The sequence below is a fragment of the Pygocentrus nattereri genome, chromosome 6 (genome assembly GCF_015220715.1).
Source record: "Pygocentrus nattereri isolate fPygNat1 chromosome 6, fPygNat1.pri, whole genome shotgun sequence".
Lineage (NCBI taxonomy): Eukaryota > Metazoa > Chordata > Actinopteri > Characiformes > Serrasalmidae > Pygocentrus > Pygocentrus nattereri.
The window spans coordinates 29,925,150-29,951,942 of NC_051216.1; the positions used below are offsets into that span (position 1 = coordinate 29,925,150).

General features: G+C 38.4%; 1 protein-coding gene across 2 annotated transcripts in view; it reads right to left on the reverse strand.

The window, feature by feature from the left end:
• Positions 1-26,793, reverse strand: part of lrp1bb (low density lipoprotein receptor-related protein 1Bb) — a 412,476-nt gene that overhangs the window by 292,652 nt on the left and 93,031 nt on the right. The window contains exon 2 of one of the 2 annotated variants that reach the window (XM_037539356.1): positions 12,457-12,579. The exons of the other annotated variant lie outside the window; for it this stretch is intronic. Coding sequence (XP_037395253.1) covers positions 12,457-12,579 — 123 coding nt within the window. The remainder of the gene's footprint in view (positions 1-12,456; positions 12,580-26,793) is intronic. 2 annotated transcript variants of the gene reach the window in all.

Sequence of the window (26,793 nt, forward strand, 5' to 3'; positions counted from 1 at the left end):
TATAGATGAAGCAGAAGCATTCTAATGCAGCAAGAGTGCATGGACATGTATTTACATCATAAAATGGCAACACAGATCAGGCAAATTCAAAATAATAAACTGGCCAATTGTTTGCTTGGAGCAAAAGTCATCTCTTACCAATTTACCGACCGATTCTGACTAGCTTTTATCCTACAAATGAGGGCACAAACCTTCAACCCAAAGTCGTTACAGAATTCCAAGCAATCCTTCCTGAACTAAGCACAACAACTGGAATAGCAACAATATGGACAAAAGCAAACACCAGTTCAAATTCAGATATTTATTTATTTCTTTTGAGAATTCCATGGGCATTAAAGAAGCTCATGTGCAATGAGGAATACTATTTAATCTTCTTAGTTTGCAGTGTTCTGAAGCTCTACTGCGTTTCCTTCATTCAAATTAAGAAGAGCTCTATTCTTATTGAACTGTCTCTGCTGGTTGAGCGTCCCTGCTGTCACACCCAGCAGCACTTCATGCATATGTCACTTCAATTTCTCTTTTTTTGTACTGTTTGTTTGCTCTTTTAGCTCTTGGCAATAGTACAGCAATCTCCAAAGTTAGCCTAGGTGTGCTGACAATACTTTTGCGCACTAGCCTTGAAGAAGCGAAAAAAAAACCCCTCATATCTCATAACTACTTTCATTCTTTTCTACATACAGTCTCCATTTGCCATTTGCATGGGGACAAGACTTGTCTGTTTGTGTTCTGTCTGATGGCAGCAGGCTTGCTCAGAAAGGCAGTGGCATTCATACTGATGTCCACGTGGGTTCATCTTCAAATGTCAAAGAGATTAGCTGCAGGCCGCACTGTCCACATCCATCATCTCCTCCAGTCAGTCCCATGTAAGGGGGAGCGCTCACACATTTCTGCTTTATCTCCACACTGCTCAGACAAACTCTAATGAGGATGCCTCTATTCGATGGACGCTAATGCATGATGAAGACAAAGCTGATTTAAAGGAATGATAGCCTAAATAAGGTCAATGAATACTGATGGTGTTTTAATTAGGCCCTAACCAACTGCCTCAGTAACCACAGACATAATTTTAGCTCTACAGATCAGATACAGCTCTATGCTCTTTTTCAGTCATGAAGATGCGTTATGGAAACAGTGCTCTGTAATGTCTATAGACATCCTGCCTATACGAGCACAGTCATATCATCCAATGGCAATTAACTTCATTCAGTAGAGGCCATAAAATGCTACTTCCACCTGTGTTGGAGGTCCCTCTGGTTTTGCACTATGCAGTTTTTCCTCAGTTGATCAATGGAAATATGTATGATTTACAAAACTGGAGGAGTAATGGATTTTCACCAAGTCAACATATATAGAGATGTGTTAATTGTGTTTAAATGGTATTTTTTATTATGGCAGCTGCACACAATTTTTTTGATGAAGAAAGCTGCAGCTGCATAATTCACACACAGCCATCTTTGAAGAGAGGTGTGAACCACTAGTGTCATAGTTAATCTATAAACAAGGAGTTACAGGGAAAATATTGTGTATACTGCTGCTGACAGAAGAAAACCTTTTTTACATAATTGGAAAATGCCCGTTACCCTTTACATCATATGTAGATTTCATGATGAAATGACCCAAAATGACTTGGAAAAAAGTCTGGTTCCATTGACTTACATTCAACGTTTTTCCCTCTCCTGTGAAGTTACCATTTTGCATATACATATACCATTTTTCTTCTGACACCAGCGATTATATATATTTATTTGAATGTGATGAAAGGGAACAAAAAAAAAAAAACAGAATTGATTTCCATTTCACCAGTGGAATGGCCACTAGTAGGCCACTGATTAAACACAACAGCAAAAATAATCATGATAATTACAATAATTTTATAATTTTATATTGTACCTTTCTCAAACCCAAGTATCATTTGCAAAGGTATGAAAATATATAAACAACTATAAATAATCACACACACACACAGTTCCCCTGCTGAAGGGAAGGTCCCTCCCTGCTCCCTGAGTTACTTGCAAATATAATTACAGTAAATAGTTTAACGAGGTGCTCAAAGAATATGAATTTTTGCATGTAACTGACATACCTTCTACATCAAAAGGAAAAAAATATATCATGAATTTTGTTTATGAGTTGGTGCCTCTCCCTTCCGACTACTCCACACTTTGGCACCAACGAATATTTCAAATCTGCGGGAAACATAGGAATCAGTGGCTATATCTGTGTACAAACCATCAGCCTCCTTGCTTGAGTAGCAGCATGGATGGTTAGCCCACTACCACACAATAGCATGCACTGTGCCTATTGTTCTGTACCGTGCATTGACCATGTATTCTTCGTAAATCATAGACGGAATTTAATTAAACCCATTCATCATCACAGAGTAATGTAATCAACGTCTGGTGAAATGGAGCCATCACTTCCTCCAACCAGCGACGCCTTCCAGACTGCCGAATCTCAATACATCACATTTGAAACTATTCACTGTTCAATAAAGTGTCCATACATCATGGCCAAGCCCCTGCAGGGGAATCAGCACCTTCACGGAGGCATGCATTTTTAAACACACTGCTTCAGTCACTCACAAAGCCCCTGATACATTCCCAGGGGCTTAAGTTCCGACCCATGGCAGAGCTTCTGGAATTCCTATATTTCCAAATGTTCTGCTATTATGTAGATACTCTGTACTGGCTCTATTCCAAGGGGGGCACCTTTGCATTAATGTCATTCACATAAATAATGCATGGATTCTTTGGAGCAGAAGAGTGAGTGCCAAAAACTCAACTTTTCTGCAAACAATTATTTGCAAAGGACATTTTTTTTACTCCATTGTTTTCAAGTCTGTCAGTCCATTACTTTGGGAATAAATGTACTGTTGAGTGCACAGTAATGCTTGGCTTACATCCAACTCAATAAAACCGCAGAAGAGAGAGGCTCCTACCCCACAATAAGAAGCAGATAGGCACACAGATAAGTGTTCCAGTTGTTTAGCATATACTAGGGAAAGTTCATTTGTGCTGAGTGTGACTTGCTTATCAATTTTCATAACACTGTCTTAGCATTTCTTTCTCATTTTTTTATTCATTCATTTCTTTTTGGATGCATAACATCTTCAAGGAACCTTACCCTTGGGGAAGTGCAATAATAAAAGCCCAATATTCACAGCTGTAGGAGGAACCTGAATCTGTATGAAACACTGTATTTTACATAAAATCCATTATTAGGCTAAAACATCTGTTGTCCAAAATATTTGATTATTCATGCTAAACCGCCACTGCGGTCTGAATGTAAAGCATACACCATATAACATGTGACTTTTGCAGAATATTATACATAGAGTACTGTGCAAAAATCAGAGACCACTTTTCATTTTTTGGATTTCTAGTCAAATGGTCCACACAAGTCATTACAGTACAGTAGCTATAGCAAGTAAAGCACAGTAAGTGAAGTAAGTTATTAATATTTCAAGGCAAACAAAAAGCAGAAAACATATATAATTGCAAATAACAGACAACCAAACATAAACTGACCTTTCTCAGTGTTTCCTCCCCTTTCCTTTCTTACAGCTTCCAGACTTTAGTTTTTTTTTATATATATTTATCTGCAAGAATATTTTTCCACACCTCCAAAGTTCAGTCTTAGAGTAATCCCAAACACGTTCAGCAACGTTGCGGTCTGGACTCTGGAGTGGTCAGATTCATTCAGACTCATATCCATGTACTTAATGGCCATTTTGACTTTTAAAATGATTTAAAATGAAATAAACTAAAGGTGGTCCAAGAATGTGAGAAGTAGGGGTACTGTGCTAACAACATAATCAATAACAAAAAGCACAACTTCAAAATCCTTAAATCATAGCAAAGACACACACTTTTAAGGTGGCATTTGTATTTTTGTTTTGCTTTATTTATATTTGCTCAAAATCTGCAGTAGCCACAGTTTAACTTAACACTGCATCTGAATCGCTTCCCACAGTGACTGCTGACTGCTTTGGCTGTGGTTCACTAAATCACAAGCAGGAGTCTCTTTGCAGCCTAATATTGTTTTTAAGACATCCTCTCCCATCCATTTCCTCTTGTATTTTGACTATGCACTAAAAAAAGGCTACCTTAAATTCACTTGATACAAATGGGAACATTGGCTCGACAAGGATGTAATGTGTTACATCAACATAATTACTGTGTGTAACTTCATTTACTTACTTAATTTGACAACATTTCATTTATGTGAAACCGATGCACATGTGTGAATCATGTGAATTCAACCACTTTTTTCAGCGCAGGCATGACAAACGGATTTCTCGCTTCATCCCAACAATCTGACTGGCCTGTGGCCAGCTCATTTGCATGAAGTCCGTTCGGCAAGAAAGACTAAAGACGGGTGGGTGTGCATCAGTAGCTGCTGTCTCGGTCATGTGTGTGTATCTGTGTTGTCTCTCAACAATATGCACAGCTTCACGGGAACTACTCGAACAATTCATATAAAAAGTATTCACATGACTTCATGGTCTACATCACCTATGCACTGCTAAAAATGAAAACATCCACAACTGAAAAGACCCTCCCACAGCCAAATCTCACAAATCTCTTGAAATCGACTTCTGTTTCACTTTGTATATCTACAATGCATTCAAACACAAATATCAGACAAATTGTGCAATGAATAGCATTGCATAATGATCCTAGCAGATACTTAAAACACAAGCCATAGAAACTTTACAACTACTTTAAATATGTAAATGATTGCCCTAAACCTGTGGTTGTAATGTAGAATTTGTTACTTATCATTGTTAAGAGTTGGAACACTGTTTACTGAGTCATAAAATGGCCAAAGATTGAATGAGCTGCTAAATTTGTGCTAAGACAGGTCCGTGAAGATAATGAAACTATGCAGCTAATGGTAATTCTTAGCGAAGTGCAAAGGGAAGTATAGATAACTGGGGCTTCAGAAGCATTATTATGTGCAGAATTGACAAGGTCATTGAAAACGTGAGGGGGGGGTCATGGAGAATGCCCATTGGTTCATCTGTGGTTTAGCACTTGTTATCAATATTGCTCAGGGTGCATCCCAGTCAAATTCCTACATCTTTCTAAGCTGTTGTGTTGCTGAGAAGAGCTACCTCTCCCTCAAGTCAGCTGGTGTTTGCTCTACTGCCTCAAAGCACACAGTGTATCAACACTTATGTCTCTGCTGTAACAGCAGGGGGCTAATGTAGGCTTTAGTAGTTTGATGTCACCCAATGGTACAATGACAGGAAACCTGTCAAGTTTGGAAATATGCTCTTTTCAGAGGGCTTCAAGTGACAAGCTGCTGATTTTGTCCCTAACAAAACAGCTGAGGAGTAAGAGAGGGGAAAACAAAGAGAGAGAGAGAGAGAGAGAGAGAGAGAGAGAGAGAGAGAGAGAGAGAGAGCTGCACAGGCAGTGAAAGAAAAAGCAAAAACAAAATGTGTGAAAATACAAATGTGGGACTGAGGATGTAGATCTCACATTTCCAAATTTTAAGAGCACTCAGCTCCACACGCCTCTCAAACAGAAGAGACTGTCTTTCCTTTGTTTGGTCTGCTTATTTATTTCCTGCACCAAAGCAGATGGCATCAGCCTGAAGGAAGTGAATAAGCCCAGCACACAGGCAGCACACCGGCTTCCACTAAATTAAAGGGATCATCTCCAAAGCTCCATGCTTACATCTCAAACCCCGCTGGATGATGAAGTTAACAGACCCAGCCTAGCTGTTGAATTCAAGAGGTAGTAATTTAGGAATTTCAAGAGGTGCTGAATATATCTGCTGCACGGCACAATGTTTCTAGACAAAACAGGACGTTTCGGACGGAAGTCCTTCATCAGCTGTGCGAGCAAAGTGCCTCTGAAGCTGCAGGAAGGGAAGAAGTTGAAATTCAAATTTCAAGAAGTTTAAAGCACAGCATTCATTCCGAGGAGTTCTGAAGTTTGTAGATGAGTTCTCTTTTCCTTGATTTTCCCGACTTCGCTGCTTCCACCACAACGATCTCATTAATGCTGTGCCCATTGCTATTAAAGTGTCTAGCCCCTGGAAATTAAAAGCCCCTCATTCTGATGTTTTGAAAAGGCTATATAATTAATCTCCTTCCTAGTTCTTGTTTATTTTGTTTTTCTGTTGTGGATTTTATCTCCTGCAGGAGATACAGCTCTTGCAGTAATACATGAGGAGTGATGGTTGATCACAATTTATATTTCAGCATCTGTAATTTTAGCAGCTGTTTTAACACACTTATGCATACTTCTCTCGGTTGGTTGTATTCAACATTAACATGGTTACCTTCTCATGTATGTAGGACATCAATGATCCTTAAAAGGGAACATTTCAGGATCGTCCTGATGGATTTTGAAGTTCAAAATTTTGATATTTGAGCACCAATTCTCTTAATAATGAATTGTTTATTGGCTAATTTGTTTGGGGAATACACAGCCGTGAAAACTAAAGGTCCACAGTTTATCAGAGATTACTATGTTATTTGCTTATAAATGGGAGAATGCAATTATTATTAGGTCAATATTGGAATTTACAGCTGATAATTACACCTGATGATTTGCCCTATAGTAAGCATGCATAGTCACTAGTGATGGCATTTCTATTCTTTTCTTCTTACTGCAGCTTAGTGAATAACGTCACCACTCCATGCATTAAATATCGGATGTTCAATTACCCCTCCAAGAACACCACAATGAGAGCCCTCAGCAACACACTTCTATCCTACATTCACTTACAGTCGTTTCCAAATGTTTAAACACCCACAGTCAAATTACATGGCTGGTTGTGTTTCTAAGGGAAACTAAGTAACACTTCCTCTAGAAGGAACAGACTTAAATATGGCATTTTGTTCTGCACATTTTAGTGCACTTTAGTGAATTTGCTGAATTGAAGAAACAAAAAATTGAATATAAAATGTGCCATAACTTTTTTACATTATGTGAATTTCAGCAAATAAATGGTAATTGTGCATTAAAATATGTAGGAGTGTGTTCTCTGTAGAGGATGTGTCAACTTATTTTCACTTGGAAAATAAACAGAAAAATGTCATTTAACCAGCAGCACCCAAACATTTGCATTTAACTGTACCACTGTAACTGGCCCTGACTGAGAGCAGCAGCATGTACTATGAGGCATTTAGTTTAAATAATATTAATCAAAAACTACAACGTCAAGATTTAGCTGTCATGGCAGTGTAAAATCTTTAGTTTGTTGTCTTTTAGTTTTTTTTCATCTTTATTATTTTTTTTTAATTCAGCATATGGCTCCTTCATTTTATGTAAATAAATAAATAAATAGATCAAAGAAATCAGTTGTCAGTCTCCAATGTGTTATTTATCAGCTGTCATCATGTTTGGCCCAGAAAGTCTAAATCACAGCAGCCCTAATGAAAATATTCAAATATCCCATTGCTTTTCCAGGGTAAACTGTCATTTTTCCACAAAAAAAAAACACTTCCATTTAAAGAAACCCTGCACTGTACCAGGCTTCCACCTCTACATTTATTACTTGAGTACACCAAGCCCTGATAACCTACTTGGCCCAAATACACGCACCCTGATGAATTCTTCCAAAGTAAAATAATGGGCTTTAATATGTACACTGAAGGATGAGCTCATAAACCTGCTCTAAGAAAAGACATTTTGCTTTGCTGCGTTTCCACTGTTTGCTGCAGAGGTAAACACTGCACAATGCAAAATGGCTGTCCTTCAGCTCAGTAACAAGATGCTATGCCACATTACCTCCCAAACCTCTTTCCTGCAGGTGCTGATTCACCTAGGAAATGGAAACATTTACTATCTATTTATTTTAATATGAGAGTGGCCAGAGGAAGCTGCCATGGGCAGAACGTGCATAAAATTCCACCCCACTTCAATGTGGCTTAAAAGGCTGACATCAGAGGTAATAACACCATCGCCACAGTGTCTCTCTCTTACGTATAAATAACCAATCCTGAAAAGCTAGTCAAATTTGAATTGAAATGACTCTTCCTCCATTGTATGAAGTTATAACAGTCAGAAAACAAATGCTGTGGCATCGTATGCTGTACCACACCAGGGAAATAAAGCACGATATTTATTGCAGTTTCATATTGCAGTATATTACCACTTCAAATAAATCAGAACCTGTAACTTCAGTGCGTTATGTATTATGCATGTCAGAAATAAACAAGTAAGCTCAGTAAGTCTGTTGCAGACCATTCTGCCTCACTGTAATCAACATTTCACATCAGCGCTTAGAGGAAAACATGCAGTTAAACTTTCCATTCTTGGACAAAAATTAGCTCTCAGGTGGGCTCCAGAGCTCCCTCCTTATTACGGAGTGTTGTGCAGTCTACTTGGACTCTTACAGGCAAAACCATCTCACTCTTTTTTCCCCTCCTCGCTGCAGGAGAGCAGGCTGTTTTCCAGCTCCCCTGGTAACCTCAGCAGTCTGTCTGCTCTCAGAGGGGTGCTGGATGAGAGGCTAAGCCAGGTCCCCTCTGGCCATATGGCACTGAAAACACTCAGCTGCCCTCCCCTGGAGGCCTCAGGATAAGGTGATTACATTTCTCCATGATGGCACATCTTGGGACACACCAGCACTGGAGTGACCACGTGTATGAAAAACTGAGGCACACACATCTTACACACAATTGGGGTCGGATTTTTTTTTTAAATTCACCATATTATATTAAATACATTCACAACATTTAATTCTAATAGCACTGGCAATTCACTTAAATGGTTCAAATTCATAAGCAACTGACCATCTGCAAATAAAGGGAGGAAGAAAGAAAGAAACAGACAAACGACATCTGCACTGAAAATGGCAGTGGCACTAAATCAGTCAGAATTATTAGCCTAAAACAAGGCGATAACAGGAAAACCGTATTCAAATACATTCTGACCCTAACGTGTGAAGGGTGTTGCTCTAATTTCAGTATTAAAGCTGAAAACGTTTTGGATAGAACTTTAGGGAAGACCCACTTATTAGCTCAGTGGTAAAGCTATTAACAAACAGCTACATTTGTGTTACTGCATTTGCTAATATCCACTGTAATATAATGATAAATTACGTTAAGGGTCAATGTGAAGATCAATTAGCTAAAGGTAGCTTTTCTTAAGCTGACAGTTAACTGACTAAAGTAATCAGGATTAAACAGGATTATACAGCACCCCTATTTCTTATTAATAAACTGTAAACACTAATGTACTTAAATGTGAATTATCATTTGTATTGTTTCATTACAGTTAAAAGACTATCCAATGAGTCCTCCTCAGCTGCTCCAACTAGCTCCAGTGTTATCTTTTGCATTAGCTCATCTGAAGAGGCTGCTTTATTAGCTCAAACTTCCTCCTTATTAGACATGAAAAGTTACGGCTTTAACATAACTTTTTGGTTCTGGTTTGATTAACATGAATCTATATATATATATATATATATATATATATATATATATATATATATATAGAGAAGGAGAGAGAGAGAGAGAGAGAGATATAATGAAGGTTGTTGAATGATAACTATGAATAATACTGGAGTTTGATGAGGAGCACATTGACCTACATGAAATCACTGCTTATTGTATTAGTGTTTTGTGGATTTATTCCAATATTAATGTTTTTTTAATCAAATTTCCTCAAACCTAAAACCTTTACACAATACTGCATCTTATAGAACTGCCAAATCATGTATTTTATCCAATTAAAAAAAATATATATATATATATATTATTTCATGTAGGTCAATGTGCTCCTCATCAAAGTCCAGTATTATTCATAGTTATTATTGAACAGCTGGTCAAACCTTCATTATGTTAAATCAGGAGTGCTGGTGATGGAATTTAACAAATCCATATGACAGCTGAGGATGTCAGGGTGAAATCTGGAGCCAAACTATTTTCTTCTAACTAGATCATAATCTCTCAATTACCTCAAAAAAAAGTCTTGTTACTTTAATGTTTTGTTAATGTATTTATGTTTACTTGCTTTTGTTCAAATGGTGCTTTTACATTATGGCCCAGATAAATAAGGTGAATAAGGTCCGAAGGCTTTTAAACAGTACTGTATATCTTCCCTACATTTTGTAAAGCCAGTTAATTTTTGAATAATATAAATGCTTATATGTCCTCTTCTGTGTGCTTGGAAATGTCCCTTTGTGATGCTGAATCTTTTGTATGACAGCTTATCGACACTGATGGAAGCGGGACTTCTCAGACTTTTGCTAATGGTCAATTCTGATACTTTATCAAAGAAAGGACTAAAGGAGGCTTAAATCTACAGGTCAGACAGATCTTTGTAGTTTACCCTGTTTAGGTACATTTTACATTAGCTAGCTATATCATAAACATGCTTAATGTTTGCACTTAACTTGATATTAATGAAGGCCTGTCTGAAGATGAAATACTGCTGTGTGCCAAATGCAGGACAAACTCATGTTACTCTACACAGTGTCTTACACTACGTGTAACAGAAGTGTGACATGTGCACAAGCCTAGCATCAAGGAGTGACACAGACAGGTTTAGCTCACTCTGAGAAGGCACCTAGCCCCCATCCAACCCCCTGAATCACCATCCCACCCAACTCCACCCCTACACAGCTAGGAGTCCTAGAGAGGTGTAAAAAAAACTTACTAGTCATTTAAATGAAAATATTTTAAGGACAAACATTGATTTCTGAACTTGTTTCCTTAAGGTTTTCATTGAATTGGGGCCAGTTGAAACCATTTTCCTAGCCCTCCAATCACTGCTCAGCAATCATCGCTGTCTGCCATTGCCTCGCCTCGCCCTGTTCTTTAGCAGCACGTCCTCATTTCCCATGCATATATTCTGACTCTGAAACTCCAGATATGGTCAAAGGATGCACCTGTAAAAGCAAAAGCAAATACCCAGACAGAATAGAGGGAGTTTTTATCTACTCATTTCCAAACCTTTAAAAAATCTGCTTGTTTTAAAAAGGCTGCTGCCCTCAGCGGTCTGTGAACTTAGTACTTACAATGCTCTTTTACTACAATGGCTAAACAAAAATGTCAAAGTAAATTAGTGTTCACCAATAATTTTGATGCGCTCAGTGGCAAATATGCTTTAGTGCAGGATATAAAAACAAAAGCATCACAAAAACATTCAGTGCTGGTAAAGCTAGAACAAGTGTGCAATTTGAATGCTTAAATAAAACAAGTAAGGCCTAAATGATGGTTGACTGAGGCAAGGTTACTAAAAAGACTCATTACTCACCCTACACTGGAGTGAACACATCATACTGCTAGCTTCTTGATATAAAACTAAAAGGATAATGTTATACATATTATACATACCATGTTATACTTAGTATCACATAACTGCAATGAAGTATTGCACCTGTCACAGGATAAAGAAAGCAGCTACGAACAGATCATTTACAGTGACCTTTACATGGAGTGCAATGAACTGTCTAATATGGAACTCTTTAAAAGCCATTAAAAACGATGCATTATATAACAGTAAGACATAGGAAAAGCTAAAAACAGCAACTGCATGATTACACAAAATCTGTACGCTCATATAAAGATGAGCTTAGATGAGCTGAGGACATACAGAAAGATTCAGTATATGAACCAAAATGAGGTTTGAAGCAGAATGCACTAAAAAGGTTAAGCATAACTGTAAGCTAAATGTAAGTAGGTGTACAAAGTCAACAACCACTGAACAAGTACATTTCACTTTGTCTTACAACACACTTAAATTCAAAGGACTGAAATGTCTTACATGTAAGAAGGAGCTTGACTTCTGATGGAAGTTCTGGTACTTATAGTATTTCAGAACAAAAGGAAAAGTAACAAATTTACAACTGACAGGATCAGAGAACAGGCTTTATTATTGTTATTGTTATTCATGACAACTTCCGCCTTAACAATCATGCTGTTCTATACTCAGGCAATGGAAGTTACCACATGCAAAAGAGGAAATTAAATCTCATTGCATATTTTGGAGGGAAAGAATTGTTTAATTCCATTTCCTATCAATACATAATCCACAATAATGAGATACTGAAAATTCCCATGATAAATATGCATGGCTTTCATTCAAAGGCATTGTAAATAAAATGGAGCCTGCATGATTAATCTAAATGATAATGGAATACCAGTGGAGGGAAGAGTTGGCCCACTGCGCCAGGAATATGGAATAAATTAACACTTGTGGAGAAGTCCAACACCAACATAAGGTAATTGGGTGTAGTCGTAGAGCACACGCTGATCAATCTTTTCATGGATACGTTTTAAAGTTACAATGTGATGGCCTTCATCTAATTAAACTGTTCAACAACATTGTATCAGCCTATTTTATCATGAGGGCACAAATTACCAACAACTCCTGCGTGCAGAAATACTAGTTTTCTGATAGACTGCTGAGCTATTCAAGATACTACAGCACTTATGAGTACACTATTCCTGGCAGTATGGAAATGCTTAATGGTGGATGAGTTACTTACATCTACTGTGGGTTTCATCAGAGCCATCTGGACAGTCAGGCTCTCCATCACAGAGCCAGCTCTCAGCGACACAGGTCAGACGATCATCACACAGAAACTCTCCAACATCACACAGAACGGGCTCTGATGAAGACGTAAGGATGGACAGCAGAAAGAGATGGTCTATGAGATGAAATGGATGAAAATGATCAAATTTTAAAAATGCATGGTTACATGGCACAATGTGCTGCACTGTAGAATTATTCTGAAAGCTATTACAATGTTATTAATATGGTGTTACAGTCTCATAAATATGTTATTACATTATTATAATATTGTTCTGTGAAAAATCCTGGCAAAGAAGTGCAATCAAAAAAGCATGTCAGGGGCATGGATCTAACATCTGAACACAGCAGGTTACATGTTCTTCAAAGCAATATAAGGTTACTTTGAGGGTTTTCCCCCAAAATCTCCAAAATCATTGCGTTCAATTTTACAACCGCCTTGTAACACTGTCTAACTGTGAAGGCATTGCCTGCCCATTCCTCAAAAGCCAGAATCTGACAGCATGTTGACATGCCTTTTGCCAGCAGCTGTCAGAGCCATTCAGGGATCACTAAGGATGGTGCCTTATATTTCACTACAAGATTTGACTCCAGTCTGTTTCCACACAAAAGAGGTCTTCTTGCATCCCCTGGGGTCGCCACAGCGTACTTTCTTTAACAGCTTACATTCAGACTCACATACTTCAATGTCCACCCTCCCACCTCGAGGTGCTGCTCTGCATTATGAACGGAATAACACGAAGGTTATAAGGGCATGCTGGGGAATGTATGCAGTGTGTGTCATGTAAAGTACATTGAGAAAACACCCTAACAAACACACACACACACACACACACATGATTTGTGGTGGGAGTAAGGGCCAGGATGATTGTAGCTGGATTGTTTGTGATAATTCTATGCACCACTGCTTTCTCCTCTAGTGCCCCACAGCAAATTCACAATCAAAAGACAGTCCTGAAAAGGTCAAACAGCTTCATCTGTTTTCTACACATTGTGCTTTTATGCTGTTTACTGTCCTCTTTCAAGCTCCATCATGAAAACATCTGTTTATAGATGCATCACTTCTACACACAAAACTACCATGAAGATGAGCTTATTTTGATTGCTGTAAGAATATAAACAATCATTTAAAGGAATAGAAATATACAGCTGGCACTTCTTTATGGACTTGGCTTAAGATGGCTATGTTTCAGCTATTATCTTTCTCTATCGTGAAAAAGCCTCAATAATCTAAGCCTAAGAAGTGGCTGACTAGGCATTATCTTTACATTATCTTTATATCTTTTATATTTTACACTCTGTCAAGATCTGTATGTTCAACACACACTCAGAGCTTCAGTAATAACACATACAATATTAACACAAATTTGCCCTTTGCGATTCAAAAATAATGTACCAATAGATTAAAATACATAAATATAACTCAAAATCAAAATGGGAAAACTGATTTTTATTTATTTTTTGGAAACATTTGTACTGAAGAATCTATGCACATATCTGTACTGTCAAAAAAACAAAACAACAACAAAAAAAAGTCAAGTTAATGCAAAGACATTTCATTCTAATTTTGGAGCATGTCTATTCATCCATTCATCAATACATTTTCACATAAAGAGCAGCAGCTGTGTCCAAATGATTGGTTGGCTTATAGGTTATTAAGCTTATTTGGCTTATATTGCTATCCAGCTGTATAGAGCTACATCTCCAGCCTCCTCATCTCTGCTCTTAAAGAATCTGTAGTGTTTTGTACCTATTATGATGAAATTCTAGTTTTTTTCTACAGTCTGGTGTCAAATATCTGAAAGTTTCTAAAGGTCATGCTGGAATCTCGATCATTATGTTTGAACATGCTTCTGCTGTGTCTGCGGTCATGAAACCACAGCAGGGTGAGTGGGTCTCTACAGCAAAGCCCCTTCTTTGATCAGATGTGCTTGATGGTGCATTTAATCCTCTAAATGGCTACTAAGTGGCAACAACAACAACAGGTTGAAAAGGTGTGTACAGAAATGACAGCTGAAGATGGATCTGTACGTGCTGTGATCTAATAGGTGGGCAGTACAGATCACTCTGCACATGTAGTGTAGATCTGGCCTGGGGCTCCACAAGATGTACATCATGGATCTACAACACACAGCACACACATGGGATGCTGTCTGTAACCTTGGTTTATTGCAATTTCAAACAAGTTGTGGAGTTATTTAAGTGCCATTTAGTGTGTTATGAACCATTCGTTCTCAAGCCAAATTTCATTTTTGCAGAAAACTAATTTTAAATGACATTGTCCGAAAAGCCTAGCAAATACTATCTTGCATACTTTATAATGGGCAGCATCTTGTGGGCATTCGTCTCCAGCAGCTGAGATCAGTTCTGTAAGAGAGAACAGATCTAGTAAATTGTTCGAGGGCTGTGTTCCACAATTGATTCCTTTTCCGTGGAGTCAGAACCGCCCCTGAAACTCAGCTGGTAATCAGTGTTGATTCAATTCAATAGCAGTTTCGCATCAGTCAAAAAGCAATTACAGAGAAGATGATGATGGCTGGCCTCTGTCCCTCTTCCCATATCCTAAAGAACAACAGCTCCTACTCGGAATGAATAGCGATGTCAATTTGGTCGAAACGGTGGCCGTAAAGAAGACACGTTTACATGATCTGATCTACAATCACTGAAACAATTCTGCGAGCTGACTTTCGTCTTATTGACAACAATTTCAATTACTTAGCAAAATGTTCTGTGACTGGCCAGGAAGGCAAAACCTCAAACTACTGCCTGCATCCACTTTCTGATTAGTGCTTTCTTGAATTTAAAAACAGCAAAGACAGTTAGAGCTGATACAGACAAGCGGGTCTCTGAAGTGGCTGTAACATGTCTGGCTTACTGAATCTACCCTGGAGGTATCTCTACCTTTGCAGCTGAATTGATTACCATTTGAAACAGTTTTCTGCTGTTGGCTTCAGGGCCATTCCTTTTGCTGCTGGTCGAAGCCATGAAGGGGACAACCTCTGGACCCTGGAGCACTGACTACCCACTGATGTGCTCCTTCTTTCATGTTGAGGTGCTTTAAAAAGAGAAGGGTCCAATTTGAATTATCGGGCTGACCCTTGATGCTACTTCAACACATCCCTCACATCTAGAGGGCCTTGCTTCTTGACTTGAGTGTGCAATGCTCCCATAACACCCTCTCAATAGTCTCCCTATAGACTTGCATTGGGGGGAAAAAAAGCCCATGTTCAGGAGAATCAAATGTAGCGTTGCTTGTTTTTCGAAGGCAAACACAGGATTTGCATAAGAAAGGAAGCAAATGACACAATGCACCACTAAACGTTTCGGTCATTTGAAGATAATTTCAAACACACGTGAGGGAAGGGAGATAAAAATAACAGCGCAGCAAAATGGCACGAGTCTTTAGTGAGGCAAAAGTAAGCCCATTACCATAACAGTAGGAAATGTTCAGCGGAGCCTGGACCGGCATGCTATTATGAGCTTCATTCCTGACACCCAACTGCCTCGGCGGGCAGAGCACATTGGCTCATTAAAGTCTCCCAGCCTTTGTAATGTCGCCAGCTTTCAATGCGTAAAACTGTCACTGGGAGACGGCGGACAGAAGCGACGGCTTTCAAAACTCCAGGTGGATGCTCAGACGACTGCTCTTCCACAGGAAAAGGAAGAACAAAGTGTCTGCCAATTTCTCCTCTGGTGAATCTGTCAGAAGGAGCAGCAGTCTCCTGCTAGGCCCATTCACCATGGAGTTAACTCAATTTTACATCGCAAACTGCAGCGTCGTTCCAGCATTCATTACGGGCAAAAAAAGCAGAATGCGTCATCTTCAGGTAGGATTTGTGCTACGATAAGCGATGTGGATATAAACCACGAGGCTGAAACCATGCCGAAGTCAATATCCATGATTGCAGGCTCCATTAATGATGCTGAATCAAAGGTGCACTGGAATAAACCCCGCAAACTGAATCACTTAACAGCTGCACAACTAATTTAAAGCTTCGACTGGATGCTCAACAGCTGTTAAGCCCTCTTCCTAAGCCTGCCTCTGTCTCATTATCCCTCCAACTGTTCCTTGTCAGTCAATGCTCCCAGGATCCTTCCCTTACCTTGACAATGAGCAACAGTGTGTGCACGCATTTCTGATCTCGGCAGCGATGGAAAAAGACAGCCCCCCCCCCCCCCCCTCCCCCCCGATTCTGTCTCTGTCCCTGACTCAAGGTGGAACGCTGTGCCATGGCAATAATTGCAGCCAATTAAAACGGAGGCAACGGTGGGTGGAGACCTGGCAACATTCAGAGCTACATCCTGAGACTTAGATACATGCATCGAATTCACTTAGCATAGGCGGCTACTGATGTCTTTGTTGAAGTTTACAAAGTGTGTGCTGACTGCATAAATAAAGCTGTAGCCCATATGGCGCACTTAGTGGCATTTCATTAAGTGTTGCCACGCAAACTCATTTGCAAAGATCCCTAGACTGTTGACGCTTCCTGGGTAACGTCTTCAATTCAGGCAGTTTGGTGAAACACGTCACACATCAGGCTGGCATCTGCTGTCAGGCCCCATGTGTAAAAATGGGCTTGCTGTCAAGCATCCACACTTCCAGGATGTGTTTGTCTTGAGCTTTACCTCAACTTTCACTTAAGTGCTCCATCTACGGACACTAAAACAGAAGGTAAACTGAATCACCACCCTGATACAAAATTATATTTTGATCTAAACTCAATATTGACCAAAAAAACCTATTATATAAAAATGCTTGTCATATCAATTATCACCAAGCTTCTACCCATATAACCAAACCAAACAATACATTTGGGTCCATTTATTTCCTTTAAAATCCCCACCTAAAAAGAGAAGAAATATTGAACGCAGGCTGTGTTGGAGACACTTGGCTCTAATGTGTGAAGGGGGGGTAGATAATGATGCTTGAAGGTGCCACACATTTACAAATTCCACTCAGCACCCCATCCAGGAAACACATCCTGTGCCAAAAGACCTTTACCATGGCAACTTCGAGCCGGCCTGCCTGCATTCTAGCGGGGCCGGCACAGACATCAATGGGAGAGGAAAACGGGGCCTTCATTAGGCATCACCTGACCTTCAGTTTCCAGGGAGGTCATTTTTATTTTCTAAACAACAGCAGGGGCATGTCAACAAATTATCAAACGGAACATGGGCAGATTTTTAACAGCCATCGCTAGAATAGCCTCCTACTCCTTGGCATAATCTACCTTGTAAACAATGAATTATTCATTGGACTGATTTGAAATCTAGGGTCCTCAAAGCTACTTTGCCTTTCATGATTTTATTCCATGCCAGACAAGGTCTAATCTGACTGTCTGTACATTTAATCACAACAGTTTAGTAGATATGAGATTTATGCTACAGTGACATGGACTAATAGTAAGCAGAAAAGTAATGAACATTCATATATCTACATACATTGTTTAGAACCTGCAAATGAACATTCAATCACTATCTACAGTATAAATGGACAGTTACAGAACTAAAATTTGAGCAAATTAAATCATGTTCTAAGCCACTTGCATGCATATGATCGCACACATCAACTGAAGTCTTTATTAATGTGCCAACTTACTAATCTTCATGCAAACTTGGTTCTGTGCTTTGCTGCTTCAGAATGTTTACTCACAACAGGCCACTTTGAGCTTCCACTTCTGTCAGTTTCTGAAAGCAGGTGACTACATTTCTTGTTTGACCAAAACAAATGATGCAGTCAAAATCAGTGGCATACATGGGACTTTCTTTTGCGTGATTAAGCGCACATTATGGTCAACATGAAACAAGGTGACTTGAAAAGTAGAGGGTTTTTTTAGTAAGTTAAACCATTAGTAAGTAACTAATGGTTCATTTCTTCAGGGGGTTATTTAAAGTTAATGGCAGCACAACTTGGAGTATTAAATGAAACGACAAATTCTGTAAATAAATATATAAATCCTATATGCAAATATCAATGAAGAGACTGAACTTGTTGAACTTGCCTTAAGTGAACTTAAAGTGGGAAATCCACTGATTTTTTAAACTTTCTGCACAAATGGTGAAGATTTAAACAGTCTTTAAGAGTGCTTTGATGTGAAATGCTTTGTTCTGGAGAACTTACCAAAACAGAATTGTTTGTTGGTGGTGACAGAAATCCAACCTCTGAAATGTTTAATGCCTCCAAAACCTCCCTCACAGTAAACCATTGCATTAAACGGTTATGAATATGCTGTCTGATGTCTCTGATGAGACATTGCTTTATGAAATGAGATTTGGGCCTAAAACGTATTTGCAAAAATGCATTCACAGTACAGATGCATGCAAGGTGTCGTGAGGTAAAATAGTCCCCAAAAGAAAACTTATTTTTCAGGTGTCCCATTATTTCACCATTATTAACACTACATATAAAAGATCATAGGTTTAGGTGTACGTTTTCTGGTAGTCTTGTATAAATAAACTAAATCAAACAGCTATAATTGAGCTGCAATACCTGGTTTGCATCAGAAATTTAGCAAAATCTGTGGAATTTAATACAGAGAGTAGTGTAGTCATGGTCAAAATATTGATTACTTGACTTATTCACTATTATATGCCAGCTTGTTGGGCTATAATTGAGAGCCATTAATGTTTTTTTTCTCATATATATATATATATATATAAAAATAGCAATAATAATAATTGCGAATGCAAGCAAATCTGCCACACTCCACAACCTTATTGACTGTTGGTATATGTTATGCTTAGACTGGAAGCATAATTACCTGCTTCAGAACCTGACGGAAGTGGCAAGCTGGAAATGTGAAAAGGGCCTGTTGAGCTTTGGGGAAAATGCAGTTAAACATCATAATGTTAAATGACTCTCACAGACTAGTGCAATAGCATACAGAGCTTTTTTTCAGGCTCTCTCTGGTAGCTTTGGATGAAAAATATAATTAGCCTACACCATATGGATGCATCAGGGCAATACATTCTATATGGTGTCTTTAGCACAAAAACAGACACTAAGTTAGCCTAGTTAGTTACAGCAGAAGCAGACTGGGCTTATATGATAGTTGATAGTGTAAGTAAAGGAAACATGCCATAAAGCTAGAAACTATTGAAAAGGTCTATTTGCAATGTCCAATTTTTCTCAACATCAGATATACATTTAATGATAACTTCTAAAGTGCCATGTAGGCTTAAGAAACACTATGTTCCAGTGAGTAAGTCTGAAAACACCTGACAAGTAGTTACAGTAAAATTATATGTAATGTCAGAATAAACTAGCAGACTATAGGCTACTGAAGACAATATTAATTGCATAAATGTATATCTGCACCCCTGTTTATTCATTATTTTTTTTTTTTAACTAATGCACTAAAGCAGAGGTGCTGCAAATCACTCTGCAAAGTTTAGATAACCACTTAATCAAAAACACCTGATCCAGGTAATGAAACCCTTAAGGAGCACCTGGACATTATGACTAAGTATGCTGAATCTGAACTCTCCAGGGTGGTAGATCTCAGGACCAGATCAGGCACCCATGCATTAGCCTCTTAAAAATAAAAGCCTACAAAGTATCTGTGATGCCGCTGAAAAACCATTTTGGTTCCCTAAAGAGGCTTTCACTGAATGGTTCTTTGAAAAGTCATTTTTTTGTAAATGAGATATGGGAGTGTGAGTAACCTTTTAAGGTTTAAAGACTTAGACTTAGACAGACTTTAATGTCATTCAAATTAACACCGTACAGTGCGCATTAGAACGAAATTTTGTTGCCTTGGCTCAGAGTAGATTGGTAGTACAAACAATACAGTGTAGTGCAAAGTGTAGTGCATATGTAAACATATGTATGTTAATAGATAAATAACTTTTAAATAGGTATATGTACATGAGTATATTGCACTGGAGAAAGCAAGAACAGTCCATGGTGTGGGTGGGATGGGTCTCTGTTTATGTTCTTAGCTCTGGTCAGACAGCGACTTTTTGCAATGACCTGTACTGGAGGAAGTGAAGTCCCAATAATTTTCTCTGCTGTCCTAACCACCCTCTGCAGGGACTTCCAGTCAGAAGTGCTGCAGTCTCCTGCAGCGGGGAGATGTGCTCTTTTCATCCGTCTCTGCGCTGCTGAGCTCTTTTGACCAGAGCTTCAGTGTGGGTGGATCAGGTCTAAGTGTCCGTCATCTGCACCCCCAGGAACTTTGTTTTGCTGACTATCTCTACTGGTGTGTCCTTGATGAAGAGTGGTGTGTGGTTGGGTTGGCTCCTCCTGAAGTTGACAATCATCTCTTTGGTTTTCTCAACCTTTTTTTTTTCACACCAGTCAACCAGATGGTTCACCTCCTCTCTGTAGTGCAAGTCGTTGAACCACAACATAAAGTAAACATTCTTGCAAGAACCCTTAAAATGGTAAAGAACCTTTATCTTGTGTTGAAATTGTTCAATGATGGTTCTTTGCATGATGCCACTGAAGAACCTTATTGGCTCCCTACATAACCCATCATTGGATGTAGATGAGATATGGGTGTGTAGAACCTTTTACCATTTGAAGAACCACCACATAATGTAAAGGTTCTTATGAAAACTCTTAAATTGGCAAAGAGCCTTTACAGTATGCGAACGTTCTTTCTACTTTTAAAAGACTGGTCTCACTCAACTAAAATGGTTCCTGTATGACGCTGCTCAATGAAGCCATTGCACCTTGTTATTAAGAGTGTAGATAGTGGAACATTAGGCATGGTGACCATAGGCTTCTGTGTAGATGTTCCAGAGTATCCCATTCTCCCGGCTTTTGTAGGGATTTCTGTCCTCCAACCTGTATGTGTGCTATTGAATGCCTGTTGAATTAGAAGAGGTGGATACTTTTGGACATACAATGTAATATTTGATACAAGTTCAACCCTGTATGTGAGTTGAAAATTGGATTGCTGTATTGTTGCACATACAATATGTGCAGACAACATTTAGAATGCAATCAAAATCCATTTCGTTTTTGTATGGTAGGTTCAGTAATCGTCACTGCACTGAAGTGCTTAATTCCTCACTTCAGTAAGCATGGTTAGCACTTATAGAGCGAAATGTAGAAAATGCCAATGTCTTAGGAGCTGAAATTCCACCTGCCAATGAGCTAACCTCCTGTTGAGGTAAAACTCTGCACCTACTTGCATCTTGCCGTATTTATGTCATCATTTGGAATTCCTATCCCTGATGGATAAGTCACTTTACAAAATTTACATAAACCCAGGGTGCTGCAGTCTTAAAGACTGCTACTGTTACAATGCAATAAATTAGCATAACTACCTGAAGTCTTCTCTCCCAGATTCTGACAGGAGCACAGAATAAGGGAGGTAAAATCACAAATATACATTACCTGTGGTAACTGCCTCTTAAATTATGAGATCATAATATGCTGTTCCTTCACTAGACAAGCACGGTTTGGTACAGTTACTGCCGCAGGTCTATAAGCTCAATAAAGATAAGGAAATGATGAACAAAACTAAAGAATCATTAAACAAGGCCAAAGAAAAGACATGTTCCTCCACTGAGCCTGAAGCGAATCTGCTTGGCTTCCATTAGTACTTCAGTAAAAATGCATTTTTAGAACACCATCAAAAGGCTTGAAGCAAGAAAAAAAGAACATGGTAAGGAACTCTTCCAATCTGCCCTGCAGACAGGCAGAAACCTGAGCAACCTTGAGGAACTGGATGATTCTGAAGGTGAGAGTGGTGCAAAAATATATATAATTCTGTTTGAAATAAGGCACCATGAACTTCAGAGTCATTAAGGGAACTTTGTCTTATTTCATGCATTTGTATTGACAAAGGTCGACCAGTTAACAGAGCTGATAATTGGCATGGGGTTTGAATTAAACACAGCACCAAATAATACAAGGGGGCCTGTAGAGAAAAGTGTTACGACTTTAATGTCTCTACAAAACTGAATTTACTTTATTCGAAAGTAAAGATGCTGACCTAGTATGCAAATACTGATAAGGTCTCAAAATCTACCTTACACTCTCCTGTCATTACAGCCCATATGTAGAAACTAAGCTGCAAAAACAGGCTCTGTTGATTTCAGTTTTTTTGTCACAAAAAACAATTTACATTTACATATCACTGCTGTCAGCACAAAACATTTTATCTCCATTTTGACTTAAGTTGAAAATGTCTGTTGCCCTTTACATTGTGTACAAATTTCATGATGAATGGACCAAAAGAAATGGCCCAAAATGACAAAATGACCAAAAAGTCTGGTTCCACTGATGTGCATTAAAAGTAAAGCATGTTTTTTCCTTCTACTTTATAATTTTTATTTTGGACATATGCGGTTTAGTTCCGACAGCAGCAATATATTCACCTATTCGGCCTATGGTAGTTTAGCTCCGCCTATTCACACTGTTTCAGATTTTAGCCCAGACCTCGCTTTTAAGGACCTTGGAGGACAATCTAAGAAGAATGTATGATAAGGACCCTTTAAATGTTGACAGCTAGACAAAGGCTATTTCTGAGAAAAATCAATATCAGCCTTGCAGTTATGAGGACACTTATTAGACTAACAAACTGTCAAAATAGTGTAATGTATGACACAGGGTCTAAAATGCTTCATTACAATCCATCAGCTAAGCCCATCAGCTCTTTTTAAAAGCCTAGTAAATTATGTGAACAATGAAAGGATAATGCTCATCTAATCCTGTAAATGCTTCAATCAATTAGCCATTTCTGCTAAAGTAAGGAGGGCAAAATACAAAAACTGCTCTTAGACTCTCCACAGCAACACTCTCCAAGCAGTATCACAGGCCAAAGTTATGATTTCAACATCTACAGAAGTTTAGAGCCTTGGGCACATTTTTTGTCTATTTGTAGGAAATCCAATACAATTTTCCTTATTCATAACACGTGCAAATGATTTATCAGATCAGACTGAATCTGTCTAGCAGGCTCTATGGAAATGAACACAGTGTGTGAAAGTAGATGATTACTTTCAGATAAAAAGGAGACCTAAAACATCTTAATGTTATATAGTCCTTGTGATTTTAGATGGCATTGCCTTAATCTGTATTGCTTTAATTCATGAAAAATATCCCACACGCATATTCAGCATTCATTTCTAATGATAGATAAAAATGTAATGAATGTGGAAACAGGACATAAAGGTGGATATAAAGCAATGTGTAGGTCTCACACAGTAAACAGTAGTGCAGCTCACAGCATAGCTAACAAGTTATTTTTCATTATTCTAGTTACTCGCTTCAACAGCATGAGTCCTTGTAGTTTTTACTTTCCTGCTCCTCGGTTATATTTCATGATTTGGTATAGCTAACCAAGAACGCTTCCTTGCCACATTTGCTAAGTGCAATCTGTTTTGTTACTAATGCCCTGTTTAGAACATCATTGCTCTATTGTACTCTCAGGTTAATCGGCCCTCCTTACACACTTGTCTCAAAACAGCCAGGTTTATATTCATTTATAAGACTCTTTAAGGCCTCATCCTTCTTCCAAACCCTGATACAACCAGTATCTGTTAAGTATAACACCAGGTCAAATCCCTAAACCAAACACTTCTTCTGGCTCCTTGTTCTTTCAGTCTGCTGCTTCACACGACTGGAACACACTACCGGAATCATTCATCCATTCATTTTAAGAATTACAAAAAGGACATTTTACTGATAGATATACCTGTTTTTCTGTTAACTGGTTGTATCAGGCCCATCATGAGTCTTTTAGATTTGTGTTAACTTTTGGTGTTTTGTCATTTTATGTTTACTTTTTTATTTATTTTTGTAAACTATAGTCTCATTGGGTTTGTTTGTTACTTTTTATTGTTACTATATCCCTCTTTTGTATTTCTCTATTCCCCAGGTGGTTTCTGCTGCTTGCCAGGCTGCCACTGTAAATAAGAATATGTTTTTAATGACTTCCCTGGTTAAAGGCTAAACAAAAAAGATTGTGCACTGTAGTTACTGTAATATAACATGTTTTTTAAGTGTATTTTTGATATGGTGTTTATTCAAAAATGATGATAAGACTAGTATCTGGCCAATATATCAATTGGCTAATATTGACAATCCACTTTTTCATGAGTGATGGCAAAAATAACACTGTTATTATCAAGTTTTTTGGAGGCAGCATTTGAACACTACAGGGCACAAACTTGGGATGTCAATATATAAAACTTCAAATTTTAATAAGTGACAGTGATGCAGGCTAAAGTGGCAAATTTGAACACAAAACACCCGATGAGAGTGGTATCACTGCAAGTCACTTTTAATGAGAATAGTGTTATTACATGGTATTACAAATCTTACACACTGCACCTTTGATGAGAATAGTGTTATTACATGGTTATTACATGGTATTACAATACAATCCATATATCACTCCACAATACAGTCCATATATCACTCCACAATACAATCCATATATCACTCCACAATACAGTCCATATATCACTCCACAATACAGTCCATATATCACTCCACAATACAATCCATATATCACTCCACAATACAGTCCATATATCACTCCACAATACAGTCCATATATCACTCCACAATACAATCCATATATCACTCCACAATACAATCCATATATCACTCCACAATACAGTCCATATATCACTCCACAATACAATCCATATGTCAGTCCACAACACAGTCCATATATGATGAACTGCAAAAAGCCCATTCTAGATATACTGTTTATGCAATGCCATAAATTTGGTCATTCAGAACTGTTTAGCCCAGCTCATTCCCACTGAAGTTATAAGGTCTGTTTCAGCGCAGATTGCTTTTTGAATGAGGCATAACACAGAGCAGGCAATAAGCTCTATTGTATTTACATATATCAGTCTTAAAGGCACAGTAACAAAATGCCTATTTAATGCTAAGAGATGAAGACAAATTAGAAAGTTAGTTATGTTCTTGGTGCGTAAAACACAAGTATTACAAGTGAGCTTGAAGAAAAATGCAGGAAGAGGGCCCTTTAAAAAGTGAGAGAACTGATTTAAGATCTAAAATATACACAAAAAATACTGGCCAATACCAGTTAATGCATTTTTTAGGCAATTTTTTCATATCAGTCGAGTTTAATTAAGATGACAAAATGAAACATGCTTGACAAAATGGACATACCGACTCGTGAGAAATGCTATTTTTCTTCCTTCAAAGTGCACAAATTCCATGAGCGCATACCTGTGTGTGAGTAACTACCACGCTCAAAGGAGGAAAAAGACAAGCGATGTCTGCTTGACCATGGCCCCAACTATTACCACAGCTCTGGGGAGCCATTAAGCTTCTTTCAGTGCTAGCTAGAGGAAATAAACTGATATGGGGGACCTAATTAAGATAAGGTAGCTTCATGCACAAGCATGAAATGCGGAAAGTATGCAGGCAGAGTGCAAGGAAGGGTGAAGGGTCAGCGAGACTCTTTCTAGCCGCAGCAGCTATGGCTGAATTGATTTCATACAGGCTTAAAGCTCAGGACTGTGTATCGATCCTGTTTGCTTTTGATTTTCACACACACCATGAGCTCGCACAACAGCAAATCTCAAATTATCCATCATCAATAGCCTCAGGTTCAGAAAAAAACTAATAGTAACCCAAATTTCTCTAGAAATCTGATTCCTCCACTGCTGACTGGCCTCTAACTAAAGTATTGAGAAGACGCTCATGCTTCTAGAGCTCACCTGCATACTAACAATGAGGCGGTAAATACACCCGGCTAATTACTGTGCAAAACTGACCCCTCACCAATAAAAACTAGGAAAAATGTGGTGAAATTCAGCATGTGTAATTACCAAGAACAATGTCTAATTGCAGTGCATCTCCGTGAATTGCTTCACATAACAGGGCATCTAACCTTTTTTTCACAGCTAATTAACATGGCTGTCAGCAGTACGGTGCCTTCATTAAGATGTATGGCATCAAGGATGCTGGCGCACCATTACTGCTGAAAACTGAGAAAAAAAAAAAAATACAAGCAGAGACAAGCAAAACCCATAATAGCATAAGTAACTAAGTAAATAAGTAACTGCTGTCACTGTTTTAGCCCAAATATGCAAGGTGGGACATTTTAGGGTCTATGAAGAGACAGAAACTAACGATTCATAAAAGTATATGTGAGTTATAAATGTTTTCATATATGTATATTATTAGCAGTATAAATTACACATGTGAGAACTGCAGTTGTCATGCTTGCTAACAACTAATATAACAGTCCAGAAGTAAACATTTAGTGGTATATAGTGTTTGTATGCTGTGTTTGTCTTTCGCTGTTCTCTGTTACAGCTTCACTCACACTGGTGCTTTCAGCTTTACCTG